Source organism: Felis catus, chromosome F1 (genome assembly GCF_018350175.1).
Source record: "Felis catus isolate Fca126 chromosome F1, F.catus_Fca126_mat1.0, whole genome shotgun sequence".
Classification (NCBI taxonomy): domain Eukaryota; kingdom Metazoa; phylum Chordata; class Mammalia; order Carnivora; family Felidae; genus Felis; species Felis catus.
In genome coordinates, this window is record NC_058384.1 from 61,864,819 (window position 1) to 61,883,375 (window position 18,557).

At 44.0% G+C, this 18,557-nt stretch overlaps 1 protein-coding gene across 4 annotated transcripts in view; it reads right to left on the reverse strand.

Annotated features, from left to right (window-relative positions):
- Positions 1 to 662: 662 nt before the first annotated feature.
- NUF2 (NUF2 component of NDC80 kinetochore complex) overlaps positions 663 to 18,557 on the reverse strand; it is a 29,823-nt gene continuing 11,928 nt past the window's right edge. For 3 of the 4 annotated variants that reach the window (XM_006942992.4, XM_019822253.3, XM_045048771.1), the window contains 8 exons: positions 17,885 to 17,958; positions 16,482 to 16,578; positions 15,132 to 15,194; positions 11,532 to 11,669; positions 9,386 to 9,526; positions 8,052 to 8,227; positions 6,815 to 6,950; positions 663 to 1,012 (listed from right to left, as the gene is read on the reverse strand). In XM_006942992.4, the coding sequence (XP_006943054.1) occupies positions 878 to 1,012; positions 6,815 to 6,950; positions 8,052 to 8,227; positions 9,386 to 9,526; positions 11,532 to 11,669; positions 15,132 to 15,194; positions 16,482 to 16,578; positions 17,885 to 17,958 (960 nt within the window). In that variant the 3' untranslated portion in view covers positions 663 to 877. The remainder of the gene's footprint in view (positions 1,013 to 6,814; positions 6,951 to 8,051; positions 8,228 to 9,385; positions 9,527 to 11,531; positions 11,670 to 15,131; positions 15,195 to 16,481; positions 16,579 to 17,884; positions 17,959 to 18,557) is intronic. The other variant, XR_006591668.1, reaches the window with a different exon arrangement.

An 18,557-nucleotide genomic window follows, 5' to 3' on the forward strand; every position in this document is an offset into this window, starting at 1 on the left:
AATCGTCCACAGTAAGGAATCGTCATCCAACAGGGAGCGATGAGCTCTGCATCTCCTACCAGGAAGGGACCACGCTGGCAACTCAGCCGACGAGAAACCATCATCGCCTTCAACTCTCACTTTTCTCCAACGGACCTGGGATCAAACGACCCCTCCCGACATCCATCTTTTCCGGAGACAGCGTTCCTCTCGTTTGCCGGACCCTCCTGTGGTCCCGCCGTTGCCCGCATGACCTGAACTGCAATTCTCTGCTATTACTGAATAATCCCATTTTTGCTGGTGGAAAAACTGACAGTTTATTTTTAAGTGAAGCATCAGTGAAGAACTGGACCGCCACACTCAAACCTTCTCTCGCAAGTAATCACGCTAGAAAGTGGTACAGCACACACGTTCGGCACTCCAGTACCAAACAGAGCCGGGTTCAAATCTTGGCTCACCCGTTCCGTCTCTCGGGACCCACGGAGCAGTAACAGAAATACGTACGCGTGTTGCCCAAGTGAGCAGTGAACAAGACCTGGACCACGCTGCTCAGGGATACCACACCTCCTGATGTCCACAAAGCAAGCAAAGGCAGCAGAAGGCAACAGGAAGATTTTGCATTCCAGTGCACCCATTTCTGTCTTATTCCAACTACTGACAACCAGGGGCAGAGGACACACATGAACAGCTGCACAGGTTATTTTAATTGTAAGCTAATGAAAGTCTACATTACACATATTCTCTTACAAAATAACAACCTATAAGAGCCCGTGAAAACGGCTGAGCCAACATTACGTGCTGCTTCCGCTACTTCCAAGAACTTCAACCGAACTGTCCTCTTTCCCAATGTAAAAGGAAGGCGGCTAGCTGCTTGCGGAAAGACAAGTGCCTGCGTTAATCAAGCCGACGTTCTGAACATGTTCTTCTTCAGTTCAGCCGTTTTCTCCTCGATTTTAGCACCACAGTCCTCTGCTGCCTTTTCAATGCCTTCATGGTACTTCTCCAAAGCAGCTTTCAAACTCAGAAAGATTTCCTAGGTGGAAAATGAGCTGGAGTAAGGATTATCCCATGCATCAAGCTAACCTGATAATGAGTGGCAAGAACTCTCACCGTCTCATTAATATGCATTAGTCATATTTTAAAGCCCCAACGATCGTATGTGCACACACATGCACACGTGTACCGACTTGTTTTAAAAATTCCTTCTGGAATTTTTCTGGGCAGACACATCGAAAAAGTCCGCTACTCAGAAGAAAGCAGAGATGTGCACAACAATGCCTTGGATTCCACAATGTCAAGAACATATTTCTAATTGTCAAGGAAGAGTTCCTACTTTGGAGCTTTTCATCTGTACCAGGCAAGTACCTGGGTTACTGACTGCATATACCACTACACCCTGTGCATCTGGCCCCGATCACCACTAAAAAGCTGTGTACGCAGGTCTAAGAAGAAATCGGGAGGACTGGAAAATACATGGTACAGCCGCTTTAATAAAGCCATCAGGTAATTCTAATAAGCAATAATGAGTTCTCATAGAAACATATGGGGATGGGCTAAGAATTTAGAAAACCACGAGAGAACAATTTTTATAGATGGAATAAAATAAAAGAAGCCAGTTGGCCTCCATGCATTCTCTTCCCTCTCGTACTTTACATAGTATGATTTTGACCTTCATATTATTCCTTCTTCTTGAACAAAACAATTCTCAAACCTCGGTACAAGAAAAAGTGGCATTCTGAAAGTTTATAGTCTCATCACTGAAATAAAATAGCAGACAGCAGTCCTTTTCCGATGGGAAGAAAAAGCAGTAAATGGGTGTGACGGGGATAATGTTCTTAATTTTAATCGTCCCTCCCATTAACTTTTTCTTAAACCTATACTTTGTCTACTACTGACCTTAGGGGTTTTTTGTTTGTTTTAAAACGTTTATTTGTTTTAAGAGAAACAGAGAGAGTGCACGTGCGAGCGATGGAGGAGCAGAGACAGAGGGAGAGAGAGAATCCCAAGCAGGCTCTGCACTAAGCAAGGACCGTGGACCGTGGAGCCCGACGCGGGGCTCAATCCCAGGACCCTGAGATCACCACCTGAGCTGCCATGGAGAGTCAGATGCTTAGCCAACTGAGCCACCCAGGTGCCCCACTACTTACCTAAGCTTAAATTTTAGTGTAGACACTACCTGTTTTTGAACAAACTATATAGATTATAATTTAATATATTGCAGTTCACAGTGTTTCCAAAAAGAACAAAACTATTTCCAGACTCTGACATCTATGCAAGTGTGAGCACTCCTGCTCAAGATTCCGTGAATATAAATAGATGCTTAAGGCTAAACACTTCCCCAAATCCAAACACAGATAGTTATTAAATCCTAATACAAAAATAGAAGAGTCTTATTTAGATTTCTAAGATCTAACTGGGCATCAAATTACTACAACTATGGGATATGAATCATTAAGAAAATAAATCAAACATTTTTGAAAGCTTTATTTCTTAAGTCTTAAAGGAAAAACAAGGTGAATTAGTTGCTAGCTTGTGTAAACACCATTTTAAAAAACTCAGCACATTCAGCAGCCATAGATCAATTTACCTTCCCAGTTCCATAGGAATGTACATTTATTCTTACTAAAAAGGAAGCTGAATAAATTTGGTAGTAAGGCAGTACTCGTGAGAAACTATTAAAACTAAGTGTTTAAATAAAGACACACAATCTAAATATCTGAACCCACCGCTTCAACACCCCCAAACCCCTTCCTTCTGAGGACAGACAGACTCTCACGGAGGAACCAAAGCCCACGGATGGAGCCACCGTAAATGAGTGACGCATCAAAGCCCATTCCAGGGCACAGCAACAGAAGCTGACCCTCATGGCCCTCACAGGACGTTAATGACGAGAAATCACAGCCCAAACAAATGCAGTTTTAGTTTCCAATTAAATTCTGTATCCAGAGGCACCTGGGTGGCTCAGTAGGGCAAGTATCCAACTTCGGCTCAGGTCACGATCTCGCGGTTTGCGAGCTGGGGCCCCGCGTCAGGCTCTGTGCTGTCAGTGCAGGGCCCACTCTGGATCCCCCGTCTCCGTCTCTCTGCCTCTCCTCTGCTCGTGCACGCACGCACGCTTGCTCGCTCTCTCTCAAAAATACACAGACATTTAAAATAAAAGTCCTAGAAGGCAGGGATCATGCCTTCCTTAGTCACAACTTATTCCAAGACAGGTGTAGCACCTGGCACCCAGCAGGTGCACAGGCCATTTGGAGAACGAGTGCCTGGATGAATAAAGTACAGAAAAAACAGGGAGCTCCTGTTTTCACCAGAGAAGTGTAACAACAGTGATATTCAGCAGGATGAATCTGGCAGCACTGAGGGCAGATCTGACGTAGAGAATCATAAGTCAAGGAAGAAACTTAGCAAGTTTTTGGTACAATCCATGAGCATCACAGAATTTCGGGACAGAAAAGGGTGGTTATGAACAGTGCTACTGACTTTTAAAAAACCCTAACATTAACTTGGTGACTGGACACCAGGATTATCTAAACAAAGTCCAAAGTTTCAACTCTTTGTGATAGAAAGTGATGATGCCATCATATAAAGACATTGGGGAGAAATGGAGTAAAAGGGAAAGAGAGAAAGGGCAGAGGGGAAAGAAAAAGTGAGGAGGAGGAAGCCTGCTGGAAGATGCTGGATGTCATCTGGATGTCACTCTGAAAATGTTATTTTTGTCGAGGTGGGCAAGCCCACGGAAAATATCCGGCAGGCAGTTACGAAAAAGAGCACAGTTGAGGTCACTGGACAGAACAGGAAGCCCGTGAGAAAACCCGTCCAAATAAAGGTGGTAACTGAAAGCAGAAGAGGTAGGTATCTCTGGGAAAGGATATTGAAGGAAAAAAGGAATGTGAAGATCATTAGGGTCCCAGAGAATCGCACACAGCATAACTGGGCAACCACAGTGCATCTTTTCCTTTCCACGGAGGGTGCTTATGAAAGAAGCTAAAGGAGCTCTTTGGCAAAATGCATCGTGATTCGCCAAGGATTTAGACGACCCCATCCTGTTCAGAACCAATGGATATCACAGTGCAGACTGGGTAAAGGTTAGAACCACCAGGCACCTTCAACAACTATCTCCAAAGTTTTGATCGCAGGTTCTCTGCCAGTCTGAAGGAAGAAAAACTTAACGCAGCAAAGGGCCCAATTCTAGTCAACATTCTCATTCTGGAGAAAAAGGCATGTTGGTCAAGTGTGTGGTGACAGCTAAGCTACGAAAAACAGTTAATGTGAGTGATACAAAGATTTCAAACGACCTTGATCCTTTGAAATCCACATTGAAGGAAATAAATGAAGCCTTGAAAAAATAGTAATAAAATTCTAAATTAAAAGTTCCAAGAAATGGCTGCATTAAAGTACGGTGAGACATTTTAACTAAGCAGAACTACATGTGGAAACGATAGAGGTCATTTAATTGATCACCAGCTCAATATGAGCCAAGGGCAAGCTGTTGCTCTAAAAATCCAAGCCAGGATCACACTTCATTAACAGGAGCGCCGTGCTCAGGGGCTGGCCACACCGTTATTTGGAAGGCTATGTTTAGAACCAGGTCCTACATTTTAAACAGAATAATGACAAGCAGGAAACGGGGCGGAGTGGGGGGGAGAGACAGTAAACAGGATAGTAATGAATCTGAAAATTAAGCTATATAAAGAGTGGCTGGGAAACTGGGGCTCATTAACCCAGATGAGAAGGCTGAAGGAACCCATGATCATTATCCTCAAATGTCTGCAGTGATATTAAGCAGAGGAGGATACAGATTTGTTCCAGAGAGATCTTGGTTCACTAGACTACAGAAATTATATTCTAAACTAAAAACGACAAGTAACATTTTAACAACCAAAGCTGTCCTGGTAAAACAGCTTGGGTGGTTATGGGCTCTGTGATACTGAAAACAATGAAGCAGAACCTATCAGTGGTTCTCAAAAGCCACAATAAAAAATTCCAGTCCGTGGACCCCGTTGCTGAGGATTCTAATTCAGGACATCTGGGTGGGGGGTTGTGTTTATTTTGCAATTCCTCTTTGAATTCTAATGCAGAGCCAGTTTTAGCAATTTCATGCTAGAGGACCATCCAAGTTTGCAAATATTCATGAAAAGCACACTACATAGAAGGCACCCGCCTAGGCACGGTTTCACGTACAATGATAAAAAATACATAATTGCTGCTGTCGAGAAACTTGAAATGTTACTGGCCAGACATCTCTGCGTTGCACACAGTAACATAAGGCAAGCAGGGCTGAGGGGCAGGAAGTCCTCCCACAGTAACTGCTTCACTAACTGTGCTTGACCCTGTGATAACAAGTAAATATGAATTGATTGAGTGATTTGGTTAAGAAGGAGGATTAAGGATCTCCTCTAAGATCTTTGTAAGCCACATTTTAGAGATAAACAGAGGGACAAAGGCTGAGTCTTGGTGCATATCCAGGTAAGAGGCAGGAAAAAGAGAAGCCGTTGAAATGTAGAAAGAAAGGGAAGGGCAGAAAAAGTCAGGGCAGCTCACTGGGCAGACAGGCACAGGGAAACACAGCCCTTTTCCTTTCCTTTCTTGCCTCCTTCCCTCCGCGGTGGCCTCAAGACAGCCTTCAGTGTATGCACACGCACACCGACAAGTGGCCATGCAACAACCTCTTTCAAGGAGATAACAGTCCCGAGAACAGGTGAGGGGCGTGTCTGCAGTGGCTTTTAGCATTCTGACTCCTTGCAAACTGGATGTGGATGGTGGAAGGTAGTGACGGCAAGTATTTAAACATTTTTCAGCTTTCAGGTTTTAGGAAACCTTGATCCAATATGGCAATATAGGTAAGGTGAAGAAGAAAAAGAAAAAAAAAAAAAAAAAGAGGCCATGGGATTTTACGTGATAAAGGGCTGTTTTCAGTGATTTCTGGTAGCAGTTTGGGCCAGTCTTGAGGATATAGGTCAAACTTCAAAAGTGAAGAGAAAATGACGGGCTCCTGGGTGGCTCAGTCGGTTGAGCATCCGACTTCAGCTCAGGTCATGATCTCGCAGTTCACGAGTTGAAGCCCCACGTCGGGGTGTCTGCTGACAGCTCGGAGCCTGGAGCCTGCCTCGGATTCTGTGTCTCCTTCTCTCTCTGCCCCTCCCCTGCTTGTGCTCTTTCTCTCTCAAAAATAAAAAAAAACATTAAAAAAAAAAAGATTAAGAGAAAGTGAGCTCTAATAAACACATCAGAATAGATTACTTCTTTGAGACATCAGCAGTTAAGGAAAGGACAGAAGGTAAACACTTTATGCTTGGCACCACACTGACATTTTGGAAGACACAAACGTGGAAGTCAAGATGTCTGTCCTCATTAAACTTGGAACTATGTACGAAATAAAATAAATACACTGAAACAAGCAAAGAATAAAACCAGTAACTTTCAGGAATTGTGATAAAGATACCATTAAAAGTCTCCTCACACGGGGACTAACCTAAGCTATTTCATTTCACGTAACAACTCAAACACACTGAACACTGATGATAAATCATTTGGAGAGAAACTTTGTAGAGGGCATTACTTACAATCATTATGCAAGTTTACTTATCAAAAAAACGGTCAGAGCCCTTCGGGAGCACCTGCTCTTACTGTAGTCAGGCCAGGGGGAAAGACCAGTGAAGAAAAGGTATGAAGGAGACAAACACACACACACACACAGGTAAATGGAGACAGAACCCAAGGACGTAGGAGGTCAAGTTCTGCTTCAGAGAACGGACAGACCCTGACGATGAGGGTGACGGAACCGCCACTGTGAGCTGGCAGACGATGTGAAATTCACCTGTGAACACACACTCACCTGGGACTTCAGTCTCTCCCTTTCAGTGGCATCTTTCAGTTGCTGAATTCCCAATTTAATCTTCTGGATTTCTTGGTTAATTGTGGTTACTCGCTCATAGACAGCGCCTCTTTTTTCTTGAACTTTATTGCAATCTCTAAAGGAAAACAGAGACAGCTACATTTTAATTCCACTCAAGCATCAGAAAAGGAAAACATTAACTCTAATACTGACTCCGAAGTGATCACATCGATTTGTTTGACAAACCTAAACCCTTCTCAAGACATAAAAAAAAAAAAGCAAATGGATGCAAACTCCGTGTGGTGCAGCCCCCGGGGGCTATCATTCAAAGCGAAGACTTGAAGTCACACTCCCCCAGGTGTCTTCACTCCTGTACTACGGGTGGGGATGTGAATCAGTACAACTTTTCTGCAGGGCGGATTGGCCACAAACACAAAATCCACCGGTTCTGCCCTTTTTCTTCATCCGCATGAGGAAGAACAAAGGAAATCTTCACCATATACAGGCTGAAACATGGATCTTATGGGCATACGTGCGCTGCGTACTCTAAAAATACAGTCTCTGGGGCGCCTGGGTGGCTGAGTCAGTTAAGTGTCTGACTTGGGCTCAGGTCATGATCTCGTGGTTCATGGGTTGGGGCCCCGCGTCGGGCTCTATGCTGACAGCTCGGAGCCTGGAACCTGCTTTGGATTCTGTGTCTCCATCTCTCTCTGCCCCTCCCTGGCTCACACTCTGTCTCCCTTGCTCTCAAAAATAAATAAATATTAAATAAACAAACAAACAAACAAACAAAAGGGAACTGACAGGAAGCACACTGGCTAACAACAATAACATGCTTACTGAAGTATTAATTCTTACTAGATTAAAAAACGGGGGCAACCTTTTCTCAAAACAAAACACGGATGCTGTAATGCCACTGCCCAGCTGGACTGTAAGACGGGCCAGGCGGTTCACCTTCCGAGAGGGCACGGAAATGAGCAGAGATACCAGAGGCCCTTCTGGAGAACCAGGCGAAGGAAACACTAGTGTGATGTACGGAAAAGGAGAAACCGAGGACCTACAACATCTCTCCATCCACACACAGCATTAGGAGATTCATAATGAATTCACCTCTGGTCACCCAAAGGCGGGACACCTCTTTGAGATTACAGGAGCTTTGGAACCTTAGGGAGGTGACAACACGCTAGCTTTCCCCGCTTATTTTCTCTAACACATTGAAGTGACAATGACTCCATACTCAATCACCGTGCGTTTGTACTGCTTGACGTCCTCGTGCTTCTTATTTATTTTGAATTGTGCTGTGGCAAGTTTTTCCTTCTTCCCAATCATCAGTCTTTTGAAGGAATTTTCTTCAGTCTTCAGTTTCTTCAGTTCTGACTCATCACTCTCAATTTGGTCCTCCAAGTTCAGGCTCTGCGTTTTACCACAAGGACGTAAAGTCAATACAACCCATTAGGATTTATAAACAAGAGGGATGTCTATTTCTTGGATGAGCTCTACGAAGATACAGTTGGAAGATGAGAAAAACCTGGACCGTCCGGAGGGCACGGGAAGGCGCCGGGGACCCTGGGAAAGGACGGGACACCCGGCGAGGGGTCCGTACGGGGTCGCTCATCAGTGAGGATGAGGACAGAGCTGTGTGCTAGGAGGACCGGCCGAGAGGCTGTGCCGAGGGCACTGGGCCTGAGCTAAGGTAGGAGGAACAAGGAGAAAGGGGAAGCGCAAGGAACTGTTACAGCAGGTGCACCTCAATCTTTTCTTGCTGACTCCAGACGGCAGATAAGGGAGTACGTGCTTGGGAAAGATTACCCCAGGCAACCTCACCTTCTACCCCTCTCTTCCCTCAAAGAAGTCCTTTATTAAATGCAAAGTCAGTGATCCTGGGGGCAGTCTGGATTACTGTGATAGAGTGAAGACGTGAAAAAGGATTATCAAGCTTCCAGCCTGAGAAACTTAAGTAACATTAGTGTACCTCTGGAGCCCCAGAGCAGGGCCTACACTGTAAACCTAAATCTCCTTATAGACCCCAGGGATGGCGCATTTGCAACTGTTAGTACAGGTTTAAAATTCCATTACTTTTTCCCCAAAATACACATGGCAATATGCCATGTTACTTAATTTATTATTCATCTCATCTGAAAGTTTAACATAGGCCTTCCCACTACTGTGTGCAACAAGAAAACTTTTGGGGCGCCTGGGTGGCTCCGTCGGGTAAGCATCCAACTCAATCTCGGCTCAGATCATGATCTCACGGTGCGGGAGATCGAGCCCCATGTTAGGCTCTGTGCTGACAGCTCAGAATCTGCTTGGGATTCTCTGTCTCCCTCTCTCTGCCCCTCCCCGACTCGTTCTCTCTTTCTCTCTCTCTCTCAAAAATAAAATAAGGTAAGTATTTAAAGACAAAAAAAGAAGAAGAATGTTTCGTTGCCCAGCATACACTGCCACATCTATTATTCTCTAGAATGACCTTGCTTTTCTTTAGGAAAATAGTAACAAAAAGTAAAAGCAAATCCAAGCAACTACAGTAAACCATTACATAATAAAAGCATTAAAATGCTACATAATACAAACCTCCTTTAAGATGTTGGTTAACTTTTCCCTATTATCTGCAAGGTCCTGTATTTTCTTCTGATATAACTGTACCTCCAGCTGACATGAAGGCAAGCACTCAACTGAGTCTCTGTAGATTTCGTATTTTTCCATCACTTCTTGCTTTGAGAGAGAAAGCAAAACACATAAAAGCCAGTGTGATAGTCTCCTTTATGCAACTGCAGTACTGTGTTTGCTCTTAAATAACTTCTGCACTTAATACTGAAAGCTTAAGGGCAGAGAACAATTAAGTTTCTGGGTCAGGGAGAAAGCACTGTTACTGACACGTGTCTAAGGACATACAATTATGCTTCCTAATTGCCAGATATCCTTGCACAACGGAGAACTGCCACAATTTTACTAAACCACTCACTGAAGTACCTTCCAAAGGTTATTCATGGTGAGTTAAAAAGAGTTCGTGTCTGCTAATATTCAAAGTACTCCTAATGACTCCTGGGCAATCGTATTACCAATGATAATCTTCCTGTTCATCTTTCTAATAACCATTGCTACAGCAGATTCTTTTTAAAAGATTAATTCGTCTTCTGAAATCAGAAAATGAGCATGTTTACTACAACCCCTCGAACAACAGGCTTCCCTTCCTTCTCCCGGGGGCCCGTCCCCGTCCCCGCCCACCGTATTGGCCAACTGGACTTTGTCCTCAGTGAACCGCTTCATCAGATGACTGCTCACTTTTCTGTTGTCTTTTTCTTCCCAATTTGTAGATACTTTTGCATCTCTGAGTGTCATAGATATAACCCCTTTACCTCTCGTGCACTATAAACATGTTCCATAGGTCTTCTTTTCTCTACAGATTTGGATTTCCTATCTTAATTAAAAAAAAAAAAAAAAAAAAAAAATCTAGCCCAGTTCAAGATTATACAAATGTTCTCCTAAAATTTCTAAAATTAAGTTTTAATCCACATAGAATGTACTTTTGTAAATGGCACAAGGTGTAGACCCAGCTCCCTTTTCTTCTAAATGAATGGCCAACTGAGCCAGAACTGTTTGCTAAATAAACTACACTTTTCTCTTAAATACTCAGATCTGTTTGTTGGCTTTCATTTCCGTTCTGCTGTCTATTCCTGTAACAGGATCTTAATGATCAGGAATGGCTGGAATAACGAATTCAGAGATAAACCAGAAATGTTCCTTTCATGGAGTTTAAAAACCCTGCCTCACAAAGGATGCTAAATTGTCCACCCACTTCTACTTCCGTCCCTGTCCACCTCCATCCATCTCCCACAGTGACCCATCATCTTTTTAAACATAAATTATATCATGTTCCAACATCCCCCTTTTAAACCAGTCAGTGGTATGCCCCGCTCCCACAGTAAAATCCAGCACCCTGAAAAATCTGCCTGGTGCCAGTTTTTCTATCATCACCTCATGCCATTCCCCTTCTTACGTTTAGGGTGTTATTCTTTGAGTATACCTTGCTCCCTTCTACCTCAAAGAATTTGCAAATGCTGTTCCCACTCCTCAGATGCTCTTCCGTGCATTTAGTAGGATCAACATTGTTTATCCTTCAGACGTCAACATCAAATTTCTACTTCCTTCCCCCTCTACTCCCAGAGTTCCAAAATATTAAATTAGACCACCATCATTGCATTATTTCAAAGAACCCCATATTATTTTGTTTGTTTCCCTTTTTGGCACTTTTTAAAAGGTATTTTTAGAACAGTTTTAGGTTCACAGTAAAACTGAGCAGCAGGTACAGGGATTTCCCATGTACTTCCTACCCCAACACATGCACAACCTATGCATTTTCATAATACATATTATAATCTGTAATTATGTAATTGATTATAAACTTAATACCTTTCTCCATCATATAAAGTAAGCAGGTCTCACAAGGACAAAGAATTTCTATTTTGATCATCCAGGACAAGGTCTTAAAACTTTGTTGTATAATTGAACAAATGTCTTAAAAGTGTACTTCCTTTCCCTACACCTGCTTTAGAGAAGAGCGATATCTTAGAGACAAGGGCAAGAAGCTTAAGAAAAAAAGAAGTGTAGATAAACTGGGTACCACAAAACTAACACACCATTAAGCAAGAGTTGCTGAAAAGAAAAAATACATATAGAGAAAAGCATTAAAATTTTTTTAAATAAAAAGGAAATTCACCCTGGAATTTTTAAGTTTCTGGACGGTATCTTTCATTTTTTCTTTATAATTCTTTAGTTTCTCTGGAGAATCCACAATTTTTGTTTTCAAACTCTCTTGCACTTCTTTCAAAGAAACTACGGACAATTTTAGTTCATTCTGTTGAGAAAACATATTTATATTAGATATAGTAATAAAACTGGTAACTTACCATCACGACAACGGAAAAGGACAAAGGAACGGGGTCTCTGCTCGCCGTGGCGGGGGCGGCTGTACAACTACGACCCTGTCACTCGCCTGCGTATTTGCTCCCATTTGTCTGTGGGCCGAAGACCAAGCCCCTGAGCAGGACATTCAAGGCCCTTCGCCGTGTACCCCTCCCGTCCTCGCCAGGGTCCTCTTCCGCCAGGGCCCCGCTCTACCTACGACCTGCTAACGCCAGGCCTAGGCTCGGAAGGTGCCAGCGATGTCTCTCTGATCAGCACGGTCCTTCTGAAAACCGTCAGCCCTGTGCCGCCTGTGAGCTCCATTAATCCTTGGAAATCCTGCCCCCACTGCCTTTATGTCCTTCTATAAACAACACCACCACTGTTCAGGGGACGCTATCCGTATGTACTTCATATGTGTTGCTGACTTTGGCTGGGTGACCTGGAGTTGTGTAAAGTTCTTTTGTGTTCCCAGAGCACACACCAAGCACTAGCACTGGGGGGGTGATTGACACATGCTCGCTGAACTAAAACAAATTTCCTTAGTCTCCCGAATTTCAAACCACCCAGGGAACTGAGGTGAAGGGCATCAGAAAACGCTATTAAAACTTCTCTGTAAGTGTAAGGGCGCCTGGGTGGCTCAGTCAGTTGAACCTCTGACTCTTGATTTCAGCTCAGGTCGTGATCTCACAGTTCGTAGGTTCAAGCGCGGAGCCTGCTTGGGATTCTCCCTCTCTCCCTCTCTTTCTGCCCTTCCCCTGTTCATGCTCTTTCTCGCTCTCTCTCAAAATAAATAAATATTAAAAAAAAAAAAAATCTCTGCAAGTCTAAAATTATATAAAAAGAAAAATATTCACATAAACTTCCTCCCAAAGTATTAGCTGATAAATTACATTTACATTGTTTTGAGACACTCTATGACTCAATGAATCGATATAGAAAGGTTTCCAAGAAATATTAAGTGCAAGAACCAATTACAGATCAACATACAACACAAAACAGAATAGTTTCTACGAAAGCAGAATAATGAAAAAGCAAGACAACCATATGCCTCTACACAGGTGCACACCATGTCAGGGAAAAGGACGGGAGGGTGTGGCCTGCAGGGTAAGTGGGCCCAGAGAAGAGGGGCTTTGTGTCTCACTCGCTGTCCCTTGTCTCTCCTGCGTATATAAAGATACACACGTTATGCCATTTGAGGATTTCACAACAGGAATGTACTACTATATGGCTCGTGTAACTTGTCTACAACTTATTTTTTTTAACTAAAAAGGACCACAAATGATCTCACCTTTTTTCCAACTCGGGGAGGCCAAAGTTGAATGTTTGAAACAATGTGTCTGTTATTTTAGCAAACCGCCCCACTGTCTGCTCCTTCATGCTCCACAGAACTAGTGATCACTTTCCTTACAATTGACACTGACTTTCATCACATTTTTTCCCTTTATAAAAAGCTTAGATTGGATATTATAATTACAAAATGATTTTATTTTAATGTACCTTTAAATGGGACAGAAAGAAATGGATAATAAAACTGAACCACAGCCAATACTACTCAGATAAAAGCCTTTGCTAATAAAAAGAGTGACAGAAAAACAAGGAACATGTTCCACCAAAGTAAATTTCAGGTGGATCTAAAGTGTCAGTGTTAACAGGGAAGCCATAAGAGTACAAGGAGACAATGTGGGATTAAACAAATGAGAAGTGGGACAGTATTTTCTACGTAAAGAATTCAAACCACAAACCACGAAGCCCATGTTTATACGTTTTACCACACTGAAAACATAAGCCTTGGGGCGCCTGGGTGGCGCAGTCGGTTAAGCGTCCGACTTCAGCCAGGTCACGATCTCGCGGTCCGGGAGTTCGAGCCCCACGTCAGGCTCTGGGCTGATGGCTCAGAGCCTGGAGCCTGTTTCCGATTCTGTGTCTCCCTCTCTCTCTGCCCCTCCCCCGTTCAGGCTCTGTCTCTCTCTGTCCCAAAAATAAACATTGAAAAAAAAAATTTTTTTTAAAAAAGAAGACATAAGCCTTCTAATGGGGAAAAAATGATGAATTTAAAAGACAAATAGTTCATACCCCAAACTCATAAATCTTCTTTAAAAAAAATGAAATAAGCGGGATACCCGCGTGGCTCAGTTGGTTGAGCGTCTGACTTTGGCTCAGGTCATGATCTCACGGCTCCGCTCGTGAGTTCGAGCCCCGCATCGGGCTCTGTGCTGACAGCTCGGAGCCTGGAGCCTGCTTCGGATCCTGGGTCTCCCTCTCTCTCTGCCCCTCCCCCTCTCGAGCTCGGTCTCTCTCAAAAATAAGTAAACATTAAAAAAATAAATTAAAAAAAAATGAAATGAAATGAAAGGAACGCAGATAGCTTACAAAATAAGAAATAACAGTAAACCACTGAATCAAGATGTCGGAATCACTAAGAATCAAAAAAAATCAAAATTAAAATGAGGTGCTTTTTTTCCTACAAAAGTGACAAAGAGAGCAAACTAAAAACATCCAATTTTGGCAAGAGCGTAGGGAAAAGAACACTCATATTGTATCAGTAGGAATGCAAGTTGATATCTTTTTAGAAGTCAGTTTAGCAAGGTGGATCAATTTTAAATACTTTTTCAAGTTTATTTATTTATGTTTGAGAGACAGACAGAGGGAGTGAGCAGGGGAAGGGGAAGGAGAGAGGGAGAGGCAGAATCCCAAGCAAGCTACGCACGGTCAGCACAGAGCCTGACGCGGAGCTCGAACTCACAAACCGTGAGATCACGACCTGAGCCAAAGCCAAGAGTCAGAGGCTCAAGCGACTGAGCCACCCAGGGGCCCCTCGGTGGGTCGATTTTACACGTGTGTTCCCCTTAACCCAGAAACCCTACATGTGGGAATTTATTCTAAGATGAAGGGCAGGAGGTGCACAAATATCGACGCCCGTACGTGTGTAGCACGTACACGCTGCTGTCCAATCGCAGAAAAATTAGAAGCCAGCGGACGTCTATCAACAGGACACTAGAAGCATCTACGTTAGCCCAACGCACAACCATGGGTAGCCGTTAAGATGAGGAGGATCGACGGTGACGTGCCGACTCTCTACACTCTTGTTACGTGAGAGCAGGCAGGTCTGAGGCGTGAAGGGCCTAGCATTCCCCGTGTACAACCACACGTGCTTGTCCGCAGAGACGAGCGTCATCTGGGACACATCTCAGACTGTGCGGGAGCTTTCAGGTGACTTTCGCTTTCCTCGCACATTTCTGCGTTTCCGTGTTTTGACAGTGGTCAGCTATTGCATTTAAATTGAGAAAAGTTAGCTTCGTTCCGTTTTCAGGAAAAAGGGAGAAACACGTGACCGTAAGAACACACACCGTTCAAACACTCCTCACACAACACGGGCAAACCTTCAGGGCTGGTTATGCGAAAAGGAGCTTACCAAGCGCCTGGTTTTCTCTGAGATCTCTGACTTCTTTTGGGAATTTCCGTCTTGTAGCACTACCTAAGGAAAAAAGCAAACAACTCTTTTCTCGACTGATTCAAAATAGATTTAAATTTGCCACTAACATAAAGGAGAGAAAGAAGAGGAGTTAAATGGATGAGACCATAATATATATTCTCAAACTTATCTATTTGTGATACCACTGCTCCAAAACAAATATCTGACAGCTCCTCTACGAAGCAGTCAAGTCCAAATAAGCGCGTAAGTACTTACGTCCTAACGACTCAGTAGCCCTCTGAAAAAGCAATATATACAAATTGAAAGAAAAAGATGTTTATTTTATTCTCAAATAACCACAGCTACTCCCAAATTGGATGTGTGTACCTGTTGCACACTGCACAAATGCACACATCTTGGAATCAGATTGGACTCAGACATTCTCATTTCCTGTTCTGAGATTTTTTCACGTAGTCCTGGTTTTTTAGCACGGCCAATGTCAAAACCCAGGTTCACAAAGATACGAAAGGAAGGTAATGTGAGTTGTTGGAACTGTGGACTATCTTGAACTGGTGGTTCAAGCAGGGTATGGCAGATGCAGATTATCACTGTTTCCCTTGAAATTTTAAAATATCTTGAAGCACCCCTGCGGGTTCGCTGTGGTGTCCAGGGTGCCATGGGACAGTTTGGGAACAGCGGGAGTAGAAAAAGGGAAATCCTAAAAAACCCTAGTCAACGAGACAGCGTATAACCCTGACAACACGAATAAATAACTCATGGTCAACAGAAGCATACATCCATTCTAAGGGGCACAAGTGGGCACAGCAATGTACCCTGTATCTTTAGCAACTGGAAGTAACATGCCCTTACCCCTCCACACCCACCAAAAAAAAAAAAAAAAAAGCGGTGTTTTTCAATTTCAAGCTAACAACCGTGAAAATAAAACGAGACCTCGCTCACATGGAGTCGGGAGGCCAGGAGGGGGAGCCCTCACCCCGCACCACTCCATGTCAATGACGGGAAGCCTCGGCAACCGCAGGCCCAATGCTGGCAGGAGGTTCATGGCATCTCCACTGGGAATCAACTCCCCCAACCACCGCGCCACTCAGCCAAGGAGAAGCCACCAGCAGCCTCAACTTCTGCTTTTCTTCCGTGGACTTTCTTTCAAAGTCGCCCCTCCCCACCCCCTCCTTCTCCATAAAGTAACATCGCTCTCCTTGCCGGACTAGCCCTCGGCTCGTGCTCGGCTGACGTGTACCAAGTTGCAACTCTCTGCTCTTCCCACATGAACCCATTTTCGCTGAGAAGATTAAGGGACTGTTTCATTTTTACGGTCAACACAGCTGATACCGTTTTCTGGCGAAACTCTTGATTCAGCGATTGCTGCAGCTCCTGAATATCATCTGAAAGCTGCTTGAACTCTGCTTGTTCTTCGACTGGAACAGAACTGAACACAGCAAAATAGATTAAAATGACACATACCAAGTTCTTAGCTGTGCGAGGCCAAAACCGTCCCTGTCCTCAAATAACTCAGATGGAAAAACAAGAAACGAAAAACTATCTGTTTTCATGTTCCTGAATTCTCATCCTTTCATGTGACAGGGGTTTAAAATAGATGACCTGACCTCTACGACACAGAAAATAAAAACCAGATGGGCTCCTTCGGCCGCCCACCACCCAAAACCCAATCTATGGATGGACTCCTCTGCACTCATACCCGCCCTCCTAACTCGGCTCCTGACACGAGGGGCGGGACATCCCTTTCTGTTCCTGCCGGTGCCTGCCTGGCTGCTCTCCTCCCCTCTCTCTCCTGGATCCCGCATTCCTTCACTCTGCCCGTCCTTCCTAACAGCACTTGCCCACGTAAAGGTCTCTGCCCTGCGCGTGGCTCTCAACTTCGGTTTTGAGACGCGGTCTAGAACTGCGGTTTTTGCTATCACTTCCCTGGCCGCTAGTGCGCTGAATAATCTTGACATGTTTTCAACTGGCTATTTGCACGTATTCCTCCGTAAATCCCGTTTTCAACCTTTGCCCATTTTTCTCTCATCCTTTGGCTCCTGGTTTGTGCATCTGTGTATCAGGCTTCGTTAGGGACAGGGCCGTTCTGCTGCACATGCTGAAAACACCTGCTCCTGGTTTGTTACTCATCTTTTCCCTTGGCTCACGCCAAATTTACCTGTTAAATTTTACTACCTGCCTCCTACCTCTAGACTTCATAGCTTCCGGCTGTCTCTAAATCTACACACGGACAGGTGAGGAACGTTCTCCCCGAAGCAGGTCAACTCAAAACTGTCAAGAAATCAGAAGGGATAAAAACAAATCCCTCTGCTCAAAGTCTATGTACCTGGCCAAGAAATCACAACTCCTGAATGACTCTCCCCGCTGACCGACGAAGCAAAACAAAGCTCTGTTGAAGGAGTAAAACTTGCCCAGAATTAACAGACCTTAAGGAACACAGTCCAGTTAGTCCCCTACACTAGTAACTCCGGACACAATTTAGGAGGTAAGTCCACGGCTTTACACATCTCAGGCTAATTTCACTAACCACAAGGATAAAGTTAAAGAATATATTAGGTACGAAGAGTCAGAAAGAAGGAAAGCTAGTTTTTCTTTTTAGAACAGGTAAACTTAGACCGTCTGCAATTTAGTGAGGGCAGTGGGGGAGACCTGAAGGGGACCGCAGGACTGCAAAGTCCTACCCGCGATTCACTCTGCGTCCTGAAGCCGTACTTATTCGTAAATCTCCGACTTACTCAAGTCTCTCCAGTTTCATCAATGCCTCCTGGTGTGCAGTATTCAACTGGTGCATTTTGTCCACAGAAGATTTCTGTTAAAGCAAATTTTGGATTAGTGCTTTTCAATATAAACAGCAATGTGTTTAAAAAAACATCTACCGGGTCACACCACAGAATGCTTACCCCTCGTCTTTCACCATCAGAAATAAGAAATTTAAGAGAGAACAGGCATTCGTGATGAGTGAACTAGAAACTTTCTTGTTCACACATAAATGCCAAGTTCCTACCACAGGCAGGCACTGCACTAAGTGCCAGGAACAATACCCAAGAAGGCGAAGTTACACTTCGGACTTAAGTAGCTCCTTGAAGAGTCAGACACACGCACGGAAGACCGCAGAGCAACCTGCTACAGGACTAGATACAATGACACCCAAACCCGACGTGGGTAACGGCTGGGGAGGAGTGTCCCCGGGGCTTCGTAAAACCAACAGATGTTTGAGCTGTGGCTTAAAAAATGAGAAATCAGCCAAGCAAAACTGTATGTTTCTGTGTGTGTTAGCAAATACGTGTGTAAGCTCTGGAGAGTGTGTGATGTTGAGGAAGTATAAGCTTAACGTGATTTGTGCAAGGAAGCACTTATATATACACTCAGTGTAGCTGGAGCTTAGTTCTAATTGTCTGGTGGTCCTGT